This window comes from Arvicola amphibius, chromosome X (genome assembly GCF_903992535.2).
Source record: "Arvicola amphibius chromosome X, mArvAmp1.2, whole genome shotgun sequence".
NCBI lineage: Eukaryota > Metazoa > Chordata > Mammalia > Rodentia > Cricetidae > Arvicola > Arvicola amphibius.
The window spans coordinates 33473777-33496799 of NC_052065.1; the positions used below are offsets into that span (position 1 = coordinate 33473777).

Here is a 23023-nt window from a genome sequence, read left to right on the forward strand (position 1 = left end):
ATTGGAAAGGAAGAAGTTAAACTTTCGTTATTTGCAGATGATATGATAGTGTACATAAGCGACCCGAAAAACTCCACCAAAGAACTCCTACAGCTGAAAAACTCCTTTAGTATCGTGGCAGGTTACAAGATCAACTCCAAAAAATCAGTCGCCCTCCTATATACAAAGGATAAGGAAGCAGAGAAAGAAATCAGAGAAGCGTCACCTTTCACGATAGCCACAAATAGCATAAAATATCTTGGGGTAACTCTAACCAAGGAAGTGAAAGACCTATTTGACAAGAACTTTAAGTCTTTGAAGAAAGAAATTGAAGAGGATACCAGAAAATGGAAGGATCTCCCTTGCTCTTGGATCGGGAGGATCAACATAGTAAAAATGGCAGTACTACCAAAGGCAATCTATAGATTTAATGCAATCCCCTTAAAGATCCCATCAAAATTCTTCACAGATCTTGAGAGGACAATAATCAACTTTATATGGAAGAACAAGAAACCCAGGATAGCCAAAACAATCTTATACAATAAAGGGACTTCTGGAGGCATTACCATCCCTGACTTTAAACTCTATTACAGAGCTACAGTATTGAAAACAGCTTGGTATTGGCATAAAAATAGAGAAGTCGACCAATGGAATAGAATAGAAGACCCAGATCTTAACCCACAAACCTATGAACACCTGATTTTTGATAAAGGAGCTAAAAGCACACAATGGAAGAAAGAAAGTATCTTCAACAAATGGTGCTGGCATAACTGGATGTCAACCTGTAGAAGAATGAAAGTAGATCCGTGTCTATCACCATGCACAAAACTCAAGTCCAAATGGATTAAAGACCTCAATATCAATCTGAACACACTGAGCCTGTTAGAGGAGAAAGTGGGAAGTACTCTACAACATTTGGGCACAGGAGACTGCTTCCTACGTATAGCCCCAGCAGCACAGACATTAAGGGCAACATTGAATAAATGGGACCTCCTGAAGCTGAGCAGCTTCTGTAAAGCAAAGGACACTGTCACTAAGACAAAAAGGCAGCCTACTGACTGGGAAAAGATCTTCACCAACCCCGCAACAGACAAAGGTCTGATCTCCAAAATATATAAAGAACTCAAGAGACTAGACTTCAAAATGCTAATTAACCCAATTAAAAAATGGGGCACTGAACTGAACAGAGAATTCTCAACAGAAGAAGTTCGAATGGCCAAAAGACACTTAAGGGCATGCTCAACCTCCTTAGCAATCAGGGAAATGCAAATCAAAACAACATTGAGATACCATCTTACACCCGTCAGAATGGCTAAAATCAAAAACACCAATGATAGCCTTTGCTGGAGAGGATGTGGAGTAAGGGGTACACTCATCCATTGCTGGTGGGAATGCAAACTTGTGCAACCGCTTTGGAAAGCAGTGTGGAGGTTTCTCAGGAAATTTGGGATCAACCTACCCCAGGACCCAGCAATCCCACTCTTGGGAATTTACCCAAGAGATGCCCAATCATATTACAAAAGCATTTGTTCAACTATGTTTATAGCAGCATTATTTGTAATAGCCAGAACCTGGAAACAACCTAGATGCCCTTCAGTGGAAGAATGGATGAAGAAAGTGTGGAATATATACATATTAGAGTACTACTCGGCGGTAAAAAACAATGACATCTTGAATTTTGCATGCAAATGGATGGAAATAGAAAACACCATCCTGAGTGAGGTAACCCAGGCCCAAAAAGATGAACATGGGATGTACTCACTCATAATTGGTTTCTAGCCATAAATAAAGGACATCAAGCCTATAATTCGTAAAAAATCCTAGAGAAGCTATATAAGAAGGTGAACCCAAAGAAAAACATATAGTTATCCTCCTGGATACTGGAAGTAGACAAGATTGCCGGACCAAAAAATGGGAACATGGGGGTGGGGTGGGATAGGGGGAGGGGGGGATGGGGAGAGAAAAGTGTGAAGTGGAGGATGGGAAGAGCTTGGGGGAATAGGATGGTTGGGATATAGGAAAAGTGGATATGGGAACAAGGAATTATATATCTTAATTAAGGGAGCCATTCTAGGGTTGGCAGAGACTTGACTCTAGAGGGGTTCCCAGGTGTCCAGGAAGACGCCCCCAGCTAGGTCCTTGGGCAGCTGAGGAGAGGGTGCCAGAAATGTACAGATCCTATTGCCATACTCATGAATATCTTGCATACCACCATAGAACCTTCACCTGGCATTGGATGGAGAAAAGGACAGAGCCCCACATAGGAGCACCGGACTGAGATCCCAAGGTCCCGATGAGGAGCAAAAGGAGGGAGATCATGAGCAAGGAAGTCAGGACCGTGAGGAGTGCGTTTACCCATTGAGATGGTGGGACAGATCTAACGGGAGACCACCAAGTCCAGTTGGAATGGGACTGATGGAACAGGGGACCAAACCGGACTCTCTGAATGTGGCTGACGGTGGACGAGGACTGAGAAACCAAGGACAACGGCAATGAACATGAACTCTACAGCATGGACGGGCTCACTGTGAGCCTTGTCAGTTTGGTTGCTCACCTTCCTGGACTTAGGGGGAGCTGGGAGGACCTTGGACTTAACATAGTGAAGGGAACCCTGATGGCTCTTTGTCTTTGAGAGGGGTGTAGTGGGGGTATGGGTGGAAGGGAGGGGAGGGAAGGGGGAGGAGATGGAAATCTTTAATAAAAAAAAATGAGAAAAAAATAAAAAAAAGCATCAGAATGATTTTCATCTTCTAGGTATTGAAAATAGTACCAAGGGGAAAGGAATTATTAAAAATATTGAAGTTTTTGTCCTAAAGATAGGTGGCTTTAGAAACTCAGCCTTTACTTGAACATATACACTTATATAATTTATAACAAAACAAGTTCTGTATTCGATTGAGTGTGATTTTGGAATTACCTCTTTTGGATGTTTCAAAATGAAATTTATGTAAAATAATAATAAAGATTTCTATCTTTTCTTTGCAGGTTATTATTCACAATGAAATTTCTTTCCTCTAAGCACAGTCTGTGGCCTTTTGCGTTTCTTCCTGCCTTCTCTTCTCTAGATAATAGCAGCATGCATCTTCTCTCAAATCGTGTGGTAGATACACCTCAGTCTAGCAGTGACCATCCAGCCAGTGGGCTCACATGGTAGCCTCCAAAGTCAAGTAAGTATTGCAGTGCTATCGTCAGCAGGTTCTCAACACCTCCTGTCCTCATATTCATTAAAAAGAACAGAACATGATTTGCCTTTAGTTTTAAACATTTCAGTATCTCTTTTATAAGGATTTCCAGAGAAGGAACTAGACTTCTTTTCCCCATACTGAATGCTCTTGGAACCTCCCCACCACACACGCACTTTTTGCAAGCTGGGGATGGAACCCAGGGTCTTATGCACTGTAGGCAAGCACTCTAGCATTCTGCCGTTGAGCTAATGGCCCAGCCTGTGGACATGCTTCCTAATCTTCAGTCTAGGAGCAACACAGATGGAACAGCTAGGACTCTGACAGGAGGAAGCAGCTGTGTAAGTCTTCAGAGCCGGGGGCTCTACTGTCTGGTGTAACACCAGCATGTAGCACCACTGAGTCTGATTTCTGTTTCCTTTCTTCACCGTCTTTTGTCTAACTTGTCCTCCCAACTTAATGTTCCTTAAAGCCAGCTAGACTGGCACTACAGCCCAGTATCTGCCCACCATTGTCAGATGCTGCAGGAAGTGAAGTGAGAAACCATTAAAGCATGCTATTACTTTGTTGAACTCTCAAACAGTGTACTGCTATGTGAAAAAGTGGGAATAGGTCTGCATTTGTCTTAATTTAGAGACGTTTTAGCTTCAGCATCCGAGTTTTGGGTTAAGTTTTAAGTGATGATAGTTTCAGGGCCCAATGAAATAGAAGCATTAGTTTAACCCAGTCAATGTCACACCTCAAACACACTGGGGCATTTGGCCATCCTCATCCTCATCCTCATGAGAGCCTCCATGATCCTTCAGGACTTAGGGTAAGTCATGCATTTTCCTGTAGTGGAAACACAAGGGGGGTACCCCGACTGGAAACCTTGTGATCTCCCATTCCCAGGTCTCGTTCAAACACTTCCTCCGAGCTGCTTTTCGTTCTCCGACCGCCCTCAAGACTTGTGGAAGCTGTGTAGGAGCTCGAGGAGCCATTTGCCGTCACAGTGCTGTCTCCATAGGTCAAAGTGAGGTCACCCTCCGTCAGGATGAAATCAGAGTCATCTTCTCTCAGTGGCTCTTGGTTCTGAAAGGTACAACCAATAAAAGAGGAGCCTGAGAGTTTCCAGAGCTGGGGCAACCTAACCCCAAATCTTCATATCAGAAAACCAAGGCTTTGGGGGACTACAGAGACAGTATAGCAGTTAAGAACATTTGTTGCTCTTGCAGAGGACCCAGGTCCAATTCCTAGCACCCAAATTAGGCAATTCACAACTACCTGTGATTCCAGTTCTAGGGGATCCAAAACCCTCTGGCTTCAGTGGGTAACTGCACACATTTAGTTTGTATACATACATATACCCAGGCACACAAATACGCATATACTAAAAATACCCAAACACACATACATTAAAAAAATCTTAAAAAAAATAAAACCTAAGGATTTTATGAAATTTGCTTACCTATGCCCTTGGTATAGTCACTGGATAGACACTATGGTGTTTTCAATCAAAGCAATGTTGCCTAAACCAGGCAGATTAGATTTCAGATGCATGATAGTTCAGGGGTTGATAGTTCAGGGGTTATTATCTAAGAGAAGAAAGTGGGCTGGCTGCATTCTCAACTTCCCCACACATACAGAAATGATGTTACCAGGAAGGTCGTGAGTAAACACTTCAAATGGGCTCTGCTTCTCTCCTACTGAGCAGGTTTTCTGGGTGGGTCTGCTGACTGTTTACATGTAAGCAAGCTTTTCCCCCTAGCCTGCAAGGGTGGGCGGAACTAAAGCATAGTGAGGATTTCTTCCTTGCTTTCCCCCTACTATCTCCACATCTTCAGCTGGCTGAAGTGACTGATTGATAGGGAGAATGCACTTTAATGAGCCTTTATTAAACACCTGCTGGAAGCCTCACATAAGCTCGCCTGCCAATGAAGGGCATGGGCACCAGCATCACAGGAGGAAACCCATGCTGTGAGAACTCATGGAATGTGCCAAAAAGTTGTCCAGCTGACAGGAAGTAGAGCTAGAATTTGTGTTGCCTCCAGCCTAGTTTGATCCACTTAAAAGATGTGGAAAAAATTAGTGGGTCAGAAAAAGACTCAGAATGGATAAGAATAAACAAGGCAGGCTTAACAAGGTCATAACTCCTTGAAGTTATCAGATAGTGGGGAGAGAGTCCAGAGACAGTGAGAGTTCACACAGACTTTAGCATTCTCCGGCGGCAAAAGAAACCATGACCTTGCTCCTGTCTGTGCTGTTATCTTTCCAATACTAGGAGGGGCTTTCTCAAATGGCAAGCAGTGTGTCAGGACACCTGAGATGTCTGTTCTATCATTTCCCATCAGCCCTTCCAAACTCTTCTGAAGTCTTGTGTCCTGTAGTCTGACATCAGAACCTCTTCTATCCAGGCTCCTTAAGTCATGCTGTGCAAAACTATGGGTGCCCCCCCGGTTGGCATGTGGACTCCCCACTTCAATGATAACACCCATGGTTTTCTTCTTGTCTTCCTAAGTGATGCTTAGTTGACAAAGGCTTCTTTAGTATAAGAATCCCAAGCCTAAATTGAGCCATAATCCAAGCTTTTTGAGTACTATCTCCACCTTTTTACAGTTTTTATTAATTGTATAAAACAACAGGTTTTTATCATAACATCATGACATAATGCCAAAAGTCTCATGGTTCAAATATTGTTTCATGTATGAAATTATTATAAATATAAAATTAAGTTTAGGCTATGTGTACAAGGTATATTTGAGACATAAATGAGTTACGGTTAATGTAAATAATAGATGATGAACACCTCAAAGCTCTCCAAATAAATTTCACCTATTAAAAATAGCCTATAGAGCCAGGCGGTGGTGGCACATGCCTTTAATCCCAGCACTTGGGAGGCAGAAGCAGGCAGATATCTGTGAGTTCGAGACCAGCCTGGGCTACAAGAGTTAGTTCCAGGACAGGAGCCAAAACTACAGAGAAGCCCTGTCTCAAAAAAAAAAAAAAAACAAAAACAAAAACAAAAAAGCATATAGATGATGAGTAGGGACCCACACAACAGGTGTCAAATGGCCATGAGACCCACCCAGTCGGCAACTCTCACCTGGCACTAACTAGAGGAAGCCCCTCTATCTTTCTCAACTTTGGGTTCCTCAATTTATAACACATATCAATTGCTAATACAATTGATAAGACTGTTTTCACTCAACAGGAGGCCTCACCATATCTGGAGGTAGCTAAGATGCTGGGCCAAAGAACCTCAGCCCAAATGGACAGCATCGGCAACAAGGGTGGCTCTTGTCTTGGTAGTTCAAGATTGGATGGGTGTGTGGAACCCAGAGCCCAAATATTATTCCTAGAGCAAACCTTGAGTAGTCTCTTGAAGTGCTGAAAGACACTTGGTTTCTGTGACTGCAAGAACCTTACTGAGCTTATACTGTCGTCAGACTATTCCAAATATCCCTAACCTCTGAGAAAGGGGGCAATTAATAAGCTTCAGACCAGAGAAGGTTTATTTTAAGTGGCTGAAGCTTTGGGTTTAAATGCCCCATTCACAGTCTTTCCCCCTTTTTCTCCCCCAGTGCTAGGAATGGAACCCAGGGTTTCATAATCACTAAGCAGGCATTCTTTCACTGAGCTACATCCTCAAAGGCCTTTTTCTTATAACTTAAAGTAGTCTATTCCAGGGGTCACAAAAGTCTCACTTGAATATGGGAAGAAGATCTGGGGATGCTAGGAGGCTCAGATATCTTTAAGATAAGGAGGAATGAATGTTGTTCTCTTCACAGTAGGTGAATATGTGAGAAAAAGACTGAGGCAGAATTATATTCTTCCATGGCACAACTCACTCCCCCGAAGAGACAACCCAGCTGCTTTACAAGCACAAAGTTCTGTCACCTGTGTTCATGATGCATGTGTGCGTGCACCTGCACATGGAGGGCAGTGGTTGATTATTTGATTGTTCTCTACCTTATCTTTTGAGACAAGTTCTCTCACTAAACTTAGAGCTCACTTATTGATTAGGTAGGTCATCATGCCAGTGAGTTCCAGGGTTGGGGTTATAGACCTGCAGCATCATGCCCAGCTTTTTATGTGAGTGCTGGAGATCCAAAGTGAATTCCTCATGCTTGTATGGCAGGCATTTCCTGACAGCCTATCTGTCACATTATCAATGGTAGCCTTCCTCAAAGGGGGATAAGTAAGAACCTTAGTTTCTGTTGGCCTCTCCCATTGCACAGCAGCACTGAGTTACAGACACACAGTGACTTGATAACTGTAATTCTTGTTCTTAAAGGAAGAGCATGGCATCTAAGAACCCTGTTTTCATCTTGGGTCTTTTGGTATGGTTGCACTTATCTGATATCCCAACTATGCTATCTATGGCATACATATCCCTTTCTGTTATTTCTCCTTTCTGAATGTGTACCACGTTTCCTGACCCCATTGTTGAGGGCTCTGCTCCCTCAGATCTTGGTTGGCCTTTACTTTCTTGTCACTGATGAAATCAACTGCAGACTGTTTGGAGACCTGTCTTAGGGTCTCAGTTTTGTCCATTACTAATCATGGGCCATGGACAACCTGCATTATCCGTGAGATTATATGCTCTCCTCAACTATATTGCTGCAGTATTTGCTCCTTTGCAGTGTGCTGAGAATGAAACAAGCCTTTGACAGCTGTGAGGCTCTTTTCCTTCTGGCAAAGAATATCATCTTGGGATGGTGAGAGAGAAATGGAGAGGGGAAAGCTCTAACTTCCTTTCTACTACTTTGATTATAGACAGCTGCTTGCTCTCTTTCCTATCTGCCCTGCAACCCACATTGGGGACTCAAGTTCAGCCCTAAGTCTGAGATATCCATGGCAGAACCATTCTTTTCCTAAGCATGATGACTCCATTTCTAGCACCAAAAAACGGAAAGAGAGGACCTAACCACACCCATAAATAAACTACCTGGAAAGGAATACTTAACTTGGTGTGCTACTTTGTGGTTTGTGGTGTGTCTTGATGAACCTTATTTAATGCTCACACCAGGTGACACTAGTAGGCCCATAGTACGATTAAGAAAAAGGGTATAGAGTACTTTCAGTAGCCTGTGAGGGCTTGAAATGCAGTCTGGTCACTTGAATTCCCAACCACAGCTGCCCACACTGGGAATCCATATAACCCTGCTAAAAAGATTTCCCTGTTATTGTGCCAAACAAATGAACACACATAATTCATACACACATACTTACATACGTACATACATGCACATATGCACACACACCATTTCTGATTATCTTATTAGATGAGCCAAATCTATGGATCTGGAGTTTAGAGTGTGGTGGCTTTTCCTAAGGAAGAGACTACCTGTTGAGCAGGAACATAGACCTAAATGCAGTACTTACATCATACACCTGGGGACTGGTTAGACATCGAGCTAGCAAGCCACACCAAGCTGGGAGAGTGGTGGTTAGCGGGGGACCACTGTGGGTGAGAATGGGCTTCAAGTAACTTTAAAGAGGAAATTAAGGAAAAATGGCTGCAATGAAAATATAAACAAAACAGAATGCATTTTTAAAACCCAAAGAAAAATAGATTATCTGACATTCTACCCACATAGTCTCCCTGCCTCCCATTTTCTCAGTACAACACAGGTAACCCTTACATCTATAGGAACAAAAGATGTCTCCATGGTGTCTAAGTGCACGTGGGTAACTCCTAGGGTAATGATAGCTAATAGTCAGTTAGAAGAATAGTGAATTAATTCAGTCAAGCACAACGGTACACATCTGGAATCCCAGCACCTGGGAGGCTGAGGCAGGAAGATAAAGAGTTTAATGGCGACCTGGGCAACACTATGAGCTTGTCTCAAATAATAAAACCTCCAAACAATCAATTCAAAGTCAGCCAGCAAGCAAACAAGCAAGCAAAAAGAACACTGGATTCATTAGAGTACATATTCCTTACCTAATTTGGTTGCTTTATGGAGAAGAAACCAATGTATGCTTCTAGTTGTGAATTATTTAACTCTTAAATAATAGAAAAACTCTTTGCTAAAAGACAGAAACAAGGGTTCTGCTGGAGCTCTCTGCAGACAAAACATGCTGCTGTGTGATTGCTGGCTTTAAGAGCAGGCTGCAGGATGGATGTGGGCCACTACAGGGCAGTCATTTCTTTCCTGTCTTTAGTTAGGAAGGTGGCAAGAGCTTCAATCTCTACCATGTCAAGGGTCAAGCCAGAAGCTTCCTTTCTGTTCCCTGCTTTGGGCACTTCAAAGACTAGCCCTTTTTAATTCATGTTGAGAAGTCCTGGAACAATGCCCTTTAAAAACTCATATGCAAATGTGTATATAGCTTCTTAAAATGGGTTTATATTTTAAGTTAGTAAACAAAGTAATGTGTTTCACTGTGGCATTTTCATACATGTATATCATTTTACTTCATTCCTATTTGTCCCTTTCCCCCATCCCTCCTATCCTATTTTTTGCTGGTTTCCTACCTCCCCCAAATAGTCCCTGTTTTTGCTGTCATGTCATATATATTCTATTATTCCCTATTTTAATTAAAACTTTATTATAAAGAACTTGCAAATAAAAAATATCACACACCAAAATAAAGTTCATCAGAATGAACTTCTGTATGGTTAGAATAGCCATTCTAAAGCTATAGAGTTTCACACTGGATTTTACACTTTCACTAGAGAACATACTTTTATACACATACCTGTCGTTAAAACACGGAAAAATTCATGCGAATTAGAAGTAAATCCCATGGAGGCTGAGTGATGTGAACCATCTGGAGCGGACACTCTTCTCTCAACATGTCTCTAAACTTTTGCTAATTCTTGAAGTTTTTTCTTCAACTTTATTTTCCAAATCAACAATTTGGTTTTTGCAATGTACTATTCATTACATTTTGGGGGGGGGGTTATTTTCTGAAAAACTTGCGACAGGGTCTTATGAAGTCCAGGCTGGCCTTGAAATCCTGACTCTCTTGCCTCTGTTTCTCGCGTGCTGAAATTATAAGCATGCATCACTATACCCAGCTATAAAAGTAATTTTTTTTTTTGGTGTTTCGAGACTGAGTTTCTCCGTAGCTTTGGAGCCTGTCCTGGAACTGGCTCTTGTAAACCAGGCTGGCCTCAAACTCACAGAGATCAGCTTGCCTCTGCCTCCCGAGTGCTAGGAGTAAAGGCGTGTGCCACCAGTGCCTGGCTGTAAAACTAATTTTTAATTTCCAAGATTTTTTCTTTTCTTTTTGAACTATTTTCTAATAACTTGCCCTTATTTCATGACTGGAAAAAAAAATCTCCCCTTTCTTTCTAAACATTTTATCAGGAAATATTTTGGGTGTTTCTTGTGGTTTCTGTTTGTTTGCTTTTTGACTTCTGAGATAAGGTCTCACACCTTGAAGCCCAGGTTGCCTTATAACTCATTATATAGGCTGTGTTGGTCAGGAACTTTTACATGGGTTTACATCATCATGCCTCGCTGAAGGTTTCTTAACAGTAAACATCTGCAATTGTTTAATTATTTCAGCATCCCCACTCCTTCATGTATTTATTCAGTATCTTGGTTCATCAGGTAGGATGGGGACCCCTATTATGGTATTAAAAATCAAAACCAGAAAAGACTACTCTGGGCAGAAAAATCTGTTGTCCTCAAGATCTGTTTCCCTACTAATCTCCCCCCCATCAAGGGTTTCTACTTTCTCTAGATGTTTAGGGACTGGGGGAAAACTAACAGCTATTAGTCAATCTGTTGACAAGAAGGAACTGCTATACCTGTTCCCAACAATAGTCTTGAAGAAATCAGCTAAACAAACTGGCTAAAACTCATGACTGTTTTTGACTCTATTTTGCCTGCTCTAATTCCTCTACCTTCCTTTGGCTTTTCAAGTGACCAAAAATACCTCTTTTGTGATTTCTGTAAGGCCTGGAAAAGGAAGGGAGAGTATGTGGACACATCTTAAACTGGAAGCCTGTCTACCCCATTTTAAGGCTTGTCGGGGAGGAGGTCCTGTAAATCAGTAGGATTCATTCATGTACAAATCAACTCCCTTCTTCCTTGAGATACACTCTCATGCTACTTAGATGGGATTTTGGAACTCATTTCTGTTTCTCTTCAAACAATCAATTACAACTTTAGCATTTGTCCTGCAGCTGTTCTTCAATGTTCTCTATCCTCTCCAAGCCTAAGGAAGAACATGCTTTCTGAATTACCATTTAGACAAAATTCACATGACTTTAAAGAAATCCCTAGAAGTTCTGTTTCAGTTATTAGGAAATATTAACTAGACCAACGAGAAAAGCTACAAACAGAAAATGAAACAAGGCAAAGCCCTTTGCCTGATGGCTTCAGAAAGTGACTAAGGCAGTAAAGAGGGCTAAATTCTGGGAAGGAAACACCAAACATATGAGCCCCACACTTTATGAGCCCCAGTTCCCTCAGACACCTGAGAAGCTGAGGAGAGAATCTGGCAGACTCAGATGTAACAGACTGAGACTGACAGAAACTGGAGGGCGTACTGAGGAAAGATGTGAACAGCCCAAGCTTTAGGTTGAAACCCTAGATGAAAATGCAAAAAGAGAGACTAACCCTCACAGGAATTGAATCCATCTTTAACCTTTCTTGCTGATTGGGTTAAGGTGATTTTGAATCCCTATTGCTGATGCTAACAGGGAGCAGTCCTAAACTGAAATCCTTAAAATCATCTCTGAAGGAGAAACATCATCCAGAGCAACTCAAGTTATCTCTAGATGTTGTCTTTGCTCATGTTTCTCACTCAGAAAAGAAGACATATACACAAGAAAAAGACAATTTAGGACACTGGGTGTATGACTTTGAGATGCAATGATTTCTGAAGCAGTACACAAAAGACACTAACAAGAACAGGATCAATCAACCAGATTTAGAGTTTCTGTTCTTCAAAAGACGTAATTTGGAAAGTGAATAGACAAGTATTTTTTATCATATATAGCCAGCAAAAGGTATAACTTCAGCTATATAAAAAACTCTTACCAATTAGTAAAAAAATTACAGACAGCCCAATAGACAAAAGGGCAAGAAATGTACAAGCATTTCATAAAGGAACATAGTTAATGGCCAGTAAATGTGTGAAGAGAGTCCTCAATCCCATGAGCTGTCACAGAAATACAAATTAAAGCCATAGTAAAATATACAATAATAAAAATCAAAAGATTGACAATAACAACAACAACAACAACAACACATATGGAGCAACTAGAACATTCGAATACTAAGAATGTGTGAAATAGTATTACCACCTTGGAAAACTGTCTTCTAACACAGAACCTATACGTGTCTTAAGGAGTGGCTACAAACAAGATATCATGACCTAGGGTGTTTTGGGTATTAAAATGGCCCATAGAGCTGAATCCTCTCCACCTTGACCAAACGTCAGAGAATTCAAGCCTATTCCTGCTCTTTCAAGGATAAGACAGGGAGTGGTTTCCTACAGGGAACTTGGTCTAAGGTATAGTCACTGCACGTCCTGACAAAAAACATCAGAATGCTTAACTCAGGAAATAGTGGCTTGATGTCTCGAGCATTGAAAAAGGTAATTGTTCTGTTTGTCCTTTGTGTCATGTTAAAGCAGACTTTTGTCTTCTTTCCTCCCCCCCTTTTGGATTGGGGTACATAAACATAGGGAAAATAAACAAAGGCGTATTCAGTATTCTCTGGATAGCCCTGCTGGTTCTAGCCTATGTCTCTGTATTTCTTTCATATCTCTGTTCCTCCTACCTAATTTTTCTAATCTACACACCCCTACCCTGGAATGTGTGAACCCTGTCAAGGCTGGACCCCAACAGATGCCACCCCCATGTATGGCTTGGACAGTGGATGTTATCACCAATGTCTCCTGAGCCCAGGAGAAGGCTAAAGGATACTTGTGATCAAAGCCGTACCACAGCCTGAATATCCATGCACTCTCCTGCTTTGTCCGGCTTCCTCCAGCAGAATCCAGGCCATCCTAGAACAAACCAGAGAATGCTGATTAGGGAAAGGGATAATGAGAGATGGGGGAAAGGCTAGTTTTAAAATTGTAACTGTTGTGTTTTGCAGTGCTTAAGATTGACCTCAGAGCCTTGCACAAGTGAGACAATTGCTCTCAACATGCATGGGTTCATACAACTACAACTTTCCCAGAGCTAGAGCTCACAGTGAAGAACCACACACTACCATAGCTTCAAAGTTACAGCTCAATGGTAGAAGATTTATGTAGCATACACAAGGTATTGAGTTTAATGCCCAGAACCACACAAGTAGAGATATATTGAGAAGAAATATTCTAGCAGAAATTAAGCAAACGCCAAAGGAAAAAACTGAATTCCTACAGTAAAAAGGTCTAGTCATGTTTGTGGATAGATGAAACCAATGTTAGCATAAAAATCTCTTTGGCATTTTATTTTAATAAAAGTACCTCCAAGTACCTTTCAGGAGTTAATTACCTTACCATAGTCTAGATCCTTGCAGGACAAAATTGTACATGGCCAATGATAAAAAAATAAAATAAAATAAAATAAAATAAAATAAAAAAGCCTGTGCAAAATGAACTTTTCAGTTCATTTTTCCCAATGTCGACCTAGATAGACGACAATGCTAAATTTCCTGACAAACTAGCCTAAGAGCTCTTTGTGGTCTTAGCACAGGTTTTCAGGTTACATAATTACATATCTCTCTACTAGCTTTAGGGGCCAGTGACCAAGGATATGAGAATCAGGCTAGGAATTGTAGGATTTCTATCTATTATAAAGTAGCAAGCTCCTTATCATTTCTGTCAAACATCCTCACCAATTAATTTTCAATTATCTATATATCAGACATTTATTTGAGGTTTAAGATGTCTTTCCTATACAAGTATATTATAAACAGTACAATTAATATAAAAAGTAGATTGACTTCACCAGTTTGAGGGCACTGCTTGGATTCTATATTGCTAGATAACAGGTTCTCCAAGTACAAACAGTTGATGAAACACACCTATTTTTGTCACCACCCTCTTTAATACAGAAAGAGACAAGTCTGAAAGTGAGAAACAATCAACAATATATACTAAAACTAATTACAAGTAATTCTAAATCACAGTGAGTGTAATTCTAGAGCAATAACAAAGTTAGCCAGATGAACATATAGAATAACATTCTATATGGTATGTGCAAGTACTGTTTAAATTCCACCATGGGGGTTCTCTTTCCCTCTCAGCCTGTTGGCCACCAGCTCAAGAGGGGAAAGAGGCAGAAAGCTTTGTCTACAGCCCATGAGCACAGCCGAATACAGCCCTCCAGGAGACAGATTTCAGTAAATCAGCTCAATTTTATTCTCGAGTGTATATAGGAATATATAGGACTGAGGAGTCTGGGGAAAAACCCTAATTTGCATTGGGTGGTATGCTCCTATCACAGGGTTCAGTATTTGGCAGTAGGGTCCTAGAACAGAGCTCCTAGAGCAAATCTTCTTAGCAGGCATCTGTGCCAAGGATCAAGCTAAATATAAATCAGGCAGATGCTTTAGGAACAGCTTTTACATAAGTCAGTCCTCCAAGTCCAGGGACATTCTCCAGATAAGGGCAGGTAGAGGCAGGAAGTCCTGCTGGAGGGAGGGAGTTCCCTGTTGCTGAGGTTATTGAGATAAGCTGCTAGGCCATAGGGAGGCTGTGACCTCTGACCAACCAGCAATGTCTTCCAACATTCCACCATCAAAAATTATTTTAAAAAATAGTTGCCATGGTATCTGAGGAATGCTTACCAAGATATGGAAATGGTCCAGTTAAATATGCCCTTCTGTGGATGAGAAATATACATAAGGAGAAACTGGACACACAAATATGGGAGAAAAGGAACAGAAAAAGGCCTCCATTTGCTGATAGTTGTTTCTCTGAGTAATTGCTAACTACTAATGACAATGATAGAAAAGTAGTGGCAGATAGCCTTTCTATGAAAAAAAACTAAGTATGTTTCTGATGGAGGAGTGTCTATGTGTTACTTTTATTAATAAAAAAACTGCCTTGGCCCTTTAAGAGAACAGAAAATTAGGTAGGCGGAGTAGACAGAACAGAATGCTGGGTAGCAGACAGTGGGGAGACGCTTTAGGCAGTCTCCATAGTAAATCTCCATGCTTCTCCTCTCCAAGATGGACACAGGTTAAGATCTCTCCTGGTAAGCCACACCTCGTGGTGCTACACGGATTACTAAATATGGGTTAAAGGAAGATGTGAGAATTAACCAAAAAGAGGCTACAGATAGTGGGCCAGGCAGTATTTAAAAGAATACAGTTTCCGTGTAATTATTTTGGGTAAAGCTAGCTGGGTGGCGGGACACAGCCCCGCCATTCCATCTACAGATTGGCGCCCAACGTGATGGACTAAATCCACTTAAAAACCTGAGAGGGCTTTAAATAAAGGAGAGACAGACTTTAACACAGCCTTTTGCTGTTTGCTGGCGTGCCACAGAGAAATTTTCCTGACTCAGCCGCCTAAAAGGAGAAAACCTGTGCGGTTTTAAAAACGCAGTTTCCTGCGCTGATGGCGGAATCAGGCTTAGGTGAGCGGGAGAGCATGGCGGATTTCTGCCGCCATACAGAAAGATGTTTTCAGACTGCACAGTGCTCTACATGTCAGATTTGGCTGTAACTTGGATGAAAAGAGTTTTTGTGCCGCATGCTCAGTCTCAGAGTTAAGTGCTGAGTGCGGCTCCTACCTGGCAGCCCCAGAGCTAGTAGAAAATGGCACGTCCTCCATTTTAAAATTGGAGAGAGGTGGAGCCAACATCCAGAACAGCCCGGCGGCTCTCCAGCTCAGAGGTGCAACCGATTCAGAGTCACAAGCGGCTCCGCCATGTTGGACTGGGTGGGGCAAGCACACAGTACCTGTTTTTGACCCAGGAATGTCACAGCTTAGCGTCTTAAGCGCTTAGCGATGTAAAGGCACAAATCAAACATGTTTCTGGACAGTAAAAAAATTACAGATTCACAATAGGACAGATTCAGACATAAAAGACTTTTAAATGAGTCACAATGTTGGATGAGCATACGTAGGCTTGAGAGAAAAAAATATAAAAAATAAAGTTAATGCCTTTAAAAAAGGGTAAAGTCTTTAAAGAGACAGAATAAAATAATGTGATAGAGTAAAAATAAGCCACGTAAAAATGAAAAATTCACAGAGAGTCTGGATTATGTATTTTATTGTGTTTTCTTTGAAATTTTTGACAGTAAAGGAGCTAAATACAGAGAGACGTTTCATTATATGGGCTGCCAGGCTAGACCAAAATGGACATCTTAATGGTATGACTTCAGAATTTGGATCTAAGAACATGATGCTTTGGAAAAGAGGGTCTTCTTTTGTTTTCACAGAGGATGACACAGTGTGGATTGCTTCTATCCCAATATGGTATGATAGACCACGCCCTCCTAAAAGGTTGCTGTAAACATCTTCAAAAAATTACTTCACTCAACTGCTGACTGAGATGAACCTGGCACACAGGTTACACCATAAAAGATCTGATTAACAGCGCCCCCACTCAGCAGAAAACAGTTTAGAGAGAAAAAACTGCGCCCATATTCCCAAATACTGTTCATAAATGTTCTGTTACATTTAAAGGGGGATATGATATAGATATAAATAATTTACACTGGTATGGATTTTAAGGTCAATTTTGTTATATGTATGTCTTTCTGATCTTGATTAAGCTATTGTGATTGTGTAGTTCATTTTAAAATGTAACGTATAATTAAGAAATATAGGTTGTTAATGGATAATCATCGATAATAGTCAAGCTTATAGTCATGTTAGTTAGATTTTCTAGATATATAGAGATATATTTTAGTTAAATAGACATCTTCATATCTTTCAAAGGCTACAGAATATGACATTTTAAATGTTTTTAATAACTTAGGGTTTCTCATGACGAGACACGCCTGCTCCTGGCAGCACCAATCTACTTCAAGAGGAAGATGGGCATCAAAGAGGCTCCTTATGGAGTTTGATAGCCATTTGGACAAGAAACTGCTCTTGCCTGGACTGTTACATAAACTGGACACAAAGAACCCACAGAAAGAGGACTGCTAAACTTGCCTAAAGGTGAGATGGTCTTTCGGGGTTCCTGATTCATAAAAGAGTCTGTGAGACGTTCTGCAGGACACAGCAGAAAGTGACTGAACTGTCTTTGGAATTTCCTGCTTCATGGAAATGTCTGCTGGACACTGTGGGCCTGAAGGCCAAAGATGGATGCCCCAACGGTACAGAGAAACTTTGGGTGACTGTCCAGACAGCGAGTTGTCTCTGTCATTTCTAGAGTTTAAAAGTTACATATTTCTTTTTTACTTAGGTAGTCTTATATCCTTTTGGAGTCTTTGATGGAGTTAAAAAATGGTTCAATAGTTACAGTTTTCCTTAGTTATGATAAAAGATAAAAAAGATTTAAATATTGTAACTGTAATTCTTACATGATAACTGTTTTGTTATATGTAATTTTACTATGTTAAAGTTAAAGCCTTTCTTTTTTGTTTAAACAGAAAAAGGGGAAATGATGGAGGAGTGTCTATGTGTTACTTTTATTAATAAAAAAACTGCCTTGGCCCTTTAAGAGAACAGAAAATTAGGTAGGCGGAGTAGACAGAACAGAATGCTGGGTAGCAGACAGTGGGGAGACGCTTCAGGCAGTCTCCATAGTAAATCGCCATGCTTCTCCTCTCTGAGATGGACACAGGTTAAGATATCTCCTGGTAAGCCACACCTCGTGGTGCTACATGGATTACTAAATATGGGTTAAAGGGAGATGTGAGAATTAACCAATAAGAGGCTACAGATAATGGGCCAGGCAGTGTTTAAAAGAATACAGTTTCCGTGTAATTATTTTGGGTAAAGCTAGCCGGGTGGCGGGACACAGCCCCGCTGTTCCATCTACGTGTTTCTAAGTTTTTAAAAAAGATTTATAACCTCTATGTCTGTCTGTCTGTCTGTCTGCCTCTCTCTCTCTCTCTCTCTCTCTCTCTCTCTCTCTCTCTCTCTCTTTCTCGCTGTGTGTGTGTGCAAGCGCGCGCGCGCTGGTACCCTGGATCCTCTGCGGCTGGAGTTACAGACGACTGTGAGCCATGCTATATAGGTGCCCAGAACTAAACTAGGATCTTTAGAGAAGCAAGCGCTCTTGTCTGCTAAGCTACCTCTCTCTTACAATTTTACTATAGGAAAATAAACATCATAAGGGACACTACAACCAGGGCGTCTTAAACTTTTCCATTTGTGTCTGTAAATCCTGGTCTCTGGCCTCCATCTTTGGAGGCCCCACCTCTGTGCCCCTTGTCCCTTGACCCCTTCCCAAGGAGGGCCAACGTAGCCTGCCAAACCTTAACCCCTCCCCAGAAAAGATCAAGACCACTCCCCCAAGCTATTTAAACTGCTCTCCAAAAAGTAAACACGTGGTTTTTCCCTCTCCCCATCCTCCGTGTTCACATTGGCAGCTTTCTCCTTCCCCTCAGGGCCACCCAAGAGTGCAGGAGTCCAGTTAAAACTGGCTATCTTTTAATTTGGTTTGTTTTGATTTGGCTTGATTGGGATTTTTGCGTCGGCAGAGAGCACCTGTTAGAAAATATTCCTAACATCTGGAGGTCCCACCAGGTAGGGCAGCCTTTCCCAAGGCCTACGGCCACACATCAAAAGCAACCTTGTCCACAACCCAAGCTCTTCATACCAGGCTAAAACTGGCTCCCGGACTACAGCAAATGCATCTTGATGAATCCCTTTTTTCTTGTCTGTGATATAGGGTTTTGGGGAACCCGTTCCTGTTCACTTTTTGTCGATTATCAGGCTCTTGCTAAAGACACGGGCCGCACCAAGGGCCTAATCCCAGTGGCTGAGCCAGGCTTAGTTGAGGTGAATTTTGTTTGTTTTAGATAGGCCTAGCATTCAATTTTCACGGCCCCATTTTTGTCTAAGAGCTATTTTGGCAGAAACGCTGTAATAGACTTAGGCCACGCAGTTGGGCATAGACTTTAAAATGGCGCTTGCAGTTCAAAGCCAGATACACTGTTGCCCCTGGGATGCCTCTTACAAAATCTTTATAAATTGGGCTTGTCCAATACAATATGTCCTAAACAGCCAATTTCCCTGTGGACTAAGATTTGACCTCAATACAATCTTGACAATGGGACACATTGGCCACCAGAGAAAAGCCTTGAGCTTACTGTCGTCCCTCCAAGGCCTAGAAAATATTTGTCATTGTGGGGATAAGTGGACAGAGCTTCCAAATGTCCATGGATTTTGGGTTCTGCACTCTCGCCCTTCCCTCAATAGCCAGTGCCTCGCAACACGGGTCTTGGTCACTAGGATCATGATGCCTCCAAATTCCCGGTCATCTGGTAATTAAGACCTCAACAATTCTACCTGGACCATGCAGCCAGAGGCACTGCCCCTCCCCCACTCCCTCAAATCCTCACTACCTACCCCACCTCCTGTGGAGCAACATTCTCCACATTCCTCTCCTTCCCTATCCTCACCTACTCCCTCCCTAGCCAAACTGGAAGTTCTAAGTCAACTTCCCCCTTACCCACCTTCCTCCCTCCCTTCCTACTCCTACCACGTCTTCCCACCCTTGGACCCCCTCAGGGCACTGGGATAGCCCCTCCAAATCCTCCCCAGTCTCCTTCCATACCAGATCCCACCATAACTCCACCTGTCTCTGCCCTCTTCGGAAAATGGCAGTAGTCGATGGCATTATGAAAGTCCATGCTTTTCTCTTACAGATCTCTTTCAGAGAAGCAACTGGGTTCCTTTTCTACTAATCCTTCTGCTTATATCAAAGAGTTTTGTTATTTGTCCCAGGCCTATGATCTAACCAGGCTACTAAGTCATACAAGCTTCTACTACCATGGCCCAATATACCAGGCTACCCATTTTATTTCTCAGTCAGCACCAGATATTAGAAAAAAATTAAGAAAGGCTGAGGAGGGTCCCAGAACCCCTATACAGGAATTGGTGAAAATGGCCTTTAAAGTTTTTAACATCCAAGATGAAACAGCTGAGTCTTTCTGACAGACAAGGCTACAACAAGCAGTTAATCTGCAGGCTCAGGCCTTAGCAGCTGCCCTAAGGTCACAAAAAGGGGGACAAGGGAAGCCAACCACAAGGCTCTACCCTGATGAAGCCCAGCCTAAGTCAATCTCACTGGCAAGCTGTTACAAGTGTGTTCTAAATGGCCATATGGCACGATACTGCACTAAACCTCCTACGAGGCCATGCCCTATCTGCCAGCAACCTGGACACTGGAAATCACAATGCCCCCGTGCGGGCTTGTCCTCTATGTCACTCCACAGAGGTCCAGCCTCACCAACATCGACAAGTGAGACTGTGCCAGCCTTCGAACTTCTCAGCCTTGCAGAGGATTAATGCTGCCCAGACTTGGTGTTTCCTGTAACCCTGTCCGAGCCTAGGGTAAAGCAGCAGGGAGCGGGTAAGTCCATTACTTTTCTTTTAGACACAGGAGCTACATATTCTGTTTTAACATCTCACTTAGGCCTTACGTTCACCTCACCAATTTCAGTTATAGGGATAGATAGGATCCATTCCTCCCCACTTAAAACTTTGCCACTGCCCTGCATTCTTGCAGGACAATATTTCTCAAATTCTTTCTTAGTGATACCTGCTTGCCCAGCACCTTTACTGGGTTGAGATATCCTTAGCTGCTTCAGGGCTCACATTAACCACCCCCACTCTCCTGAGTCACACTTTCTTCTCACTTTAAAGGCCTCACAGGTTCCTACCCCAGACTATTCTGTCCCTACTCTCCCTTATCCAGTAGATCCCCAAGTGTGGGTCACTTCTACTCATGTGATTGTTACTCACCACCAGCCAGTCCTAGTTCACCTTAAAGAGCCTGTGTCCTTCCCTTCCAGACCCCAGTTTCCTATTTCTAAAACCCACCACCAAGGTCTTAAGCCTATTATCGCCCATCTCCTATCTCAAGGACTTTTAATTCCTAACAACTCACGTTGCAACACTCCAATTCTTCCTGTGCATAAGCCCTTGGGTAGTCATTCCAGTTCACCTTCTGGTTAACAACTCACAATCTCCTATCTAACGTCCCGCCTACCACCTCCTACTTTACAGTTCTAGACCTAAAAGACGCCTTCTTCACTGTCCCTTTACACCCTGAATCATACTTCCGTTTTGCCTTCACCTGGGAGGACCCTGACTCCCAGTCCTCCAGACAGCTTCCATGGACTGTTCTCCCTCAGGGTTTTCGGGATGGCCCCATTTATTTGGACAAGTCTGGCTCGAGATCTCTCAAACTTTGACACAGTTTCTAGCATGCTCCTCCAGTATGTGGATGACCTACTTCTCTGTAGTCCTACATTGTCTCTGTCCCAAAGGCCACCTCTGAACTCTGGAACTTCCTCGGATCCCTGGAATATTGAGTTTCACCAAATAAGGCTCAGCTGTGCTCTCCTACAGTGGTATATTTGGGTGTTCAACTTAGCCTGTGGTCTAAAACTCTCACCTCTGACAGGGTCCAGGCACTGTGGGATTTACAGCCTCCAACCACAGGGGCTCAGCCCCTGCTCTTGCTCTTCCAGACCTCAGGAGTGTCCACAGGAGTTCTAACCCAACAGGCTGGGCCTTTGAATCTGGCTGTTGCCTTTTTATCCAAAAATCTGGACCTCACTGTCTGTGGATGGCAACTATGCCCTGGCAGCAGCAGCTGAACTCACTCAGGACGCTCTCAAGATGGCCTTGTCTGGGCCAATCATAGTATATTCCACCCACCGCCTCTCAGACCTTCTGAGATACACTCCCCTCTCTCTCTCCTTGGACCTTCACAAGTCCAGGCTTTTCACTTACTATTTCTAGAAACCCCCCAAATTATTTTGGCCTCCAGTCCTGCCCTAAACTCCCTCAACTCTCCTTCCTGTTCCCTCCCACTCTGGTACCTCCTCTCATTCTTGCTCAGAGGCTGTAGAGGCTTTAAACTCACCCAGGCCAGGTCTTCTAGACCAGCCACTTACAGATCCCCAACTCACCCTGTTTGTTGATGGAAGTTCCCTTATAGATAAATCAGGAACCTGACAGGCAGTGTATGCAGTGGTCACTTCCACTGACTAAGCAACCTGCCTGCCAATGGGAACTTCCTCACAAAAGGTCAAATTAATTGCCTTGACTAGGGCACTCCAAATAGCCAAGGGCCAATGGGCTAATACCTACGTTGACTCTAAATATGCCTTCTTAATAGCCCATATTCATTCTGCAGTCTGGAAGGAAAGGGACTTCCTTACTACCAAGGGCACTCCCATAGTTAACAGGTCCCATAGTTAACATATACAAACTTTTGGAGGCCCTCCAGCTCCCTGCAGAAGTAGCCATTATTCACTGTAGGGGACACCAAACCTCTAAGGACCCAGTGGCCTTGGGCAATGCCAAGGCTGACTCAGTGGCCTGGGGGCTGGCCTCTAGCTCCTCAGATTCCACATAATATATTTTGCTCTTAACTCCCTCCTATCAGCCCTGTTACCAACCTAAAGAGGGGGATGAGCTTATAAAAAGGGGGGGGCACAAAAACAAAAGATGGATGGTTCTAATTAAATAACCATCTCATCCTTCCTCAAGACCAGACATTGTCAATCATTTTAGACATCCACCAGATCTTACATATAGGCCCCAAAGCTTTGTTCTGCTTCTTGGAGTCCCTTTCTGACCCCACCCATCTCCGAGATTCTATTTTACAGGTTCACTCCTCCTGCCAGATGTGCCCAGGCCAACCCACAAGGAACTCTCCACATACATCAGTCTCTACACCAGTTTTGCAGACGCCAACCAGGCAAGGATTGGCAGGTTGATTTCACTCATGCCTATTCACAAAAAACTCTGTTATCTCTTAACACTTGTGGACACTTTTA

The 23023-nt window shown here is 42.6% G+C and overlaps 1 protein-coding gene across 1 annotated transcript in view; it reads right to left on the bottom strand.

Moving 5' to 3' along the window:
- Positions 1 to 3164: 3164 nt before the first annotated feature.
- Positions 3165 to 23023, bottom strand: part of Slc9a7 (solute carrier family 9 member A7) — a 193015-nt gene continuing 173156 nt past the window's right edge. Inside the window, exons 15-17 of the mRNA XM_038316726.1 lie at positions 13030 to 13112; positions 8526 to 8631; positions 3165 to 4232 (exon numbers count right to left, since the gene is read on the bottom strand). Coding sequence (XP_038172654.1) covers positions 3981 to 4232; positions 8526 to 8631; positions 13030 to 13112 — 441 coding nt within the window. The 3' untranslated portion in view covers positions 3165 to 3980. The remainder of the gene's footprint in view (positions 4233 to 8525; positions 8632 to 13029; positions 13113 to 23023) is intronic.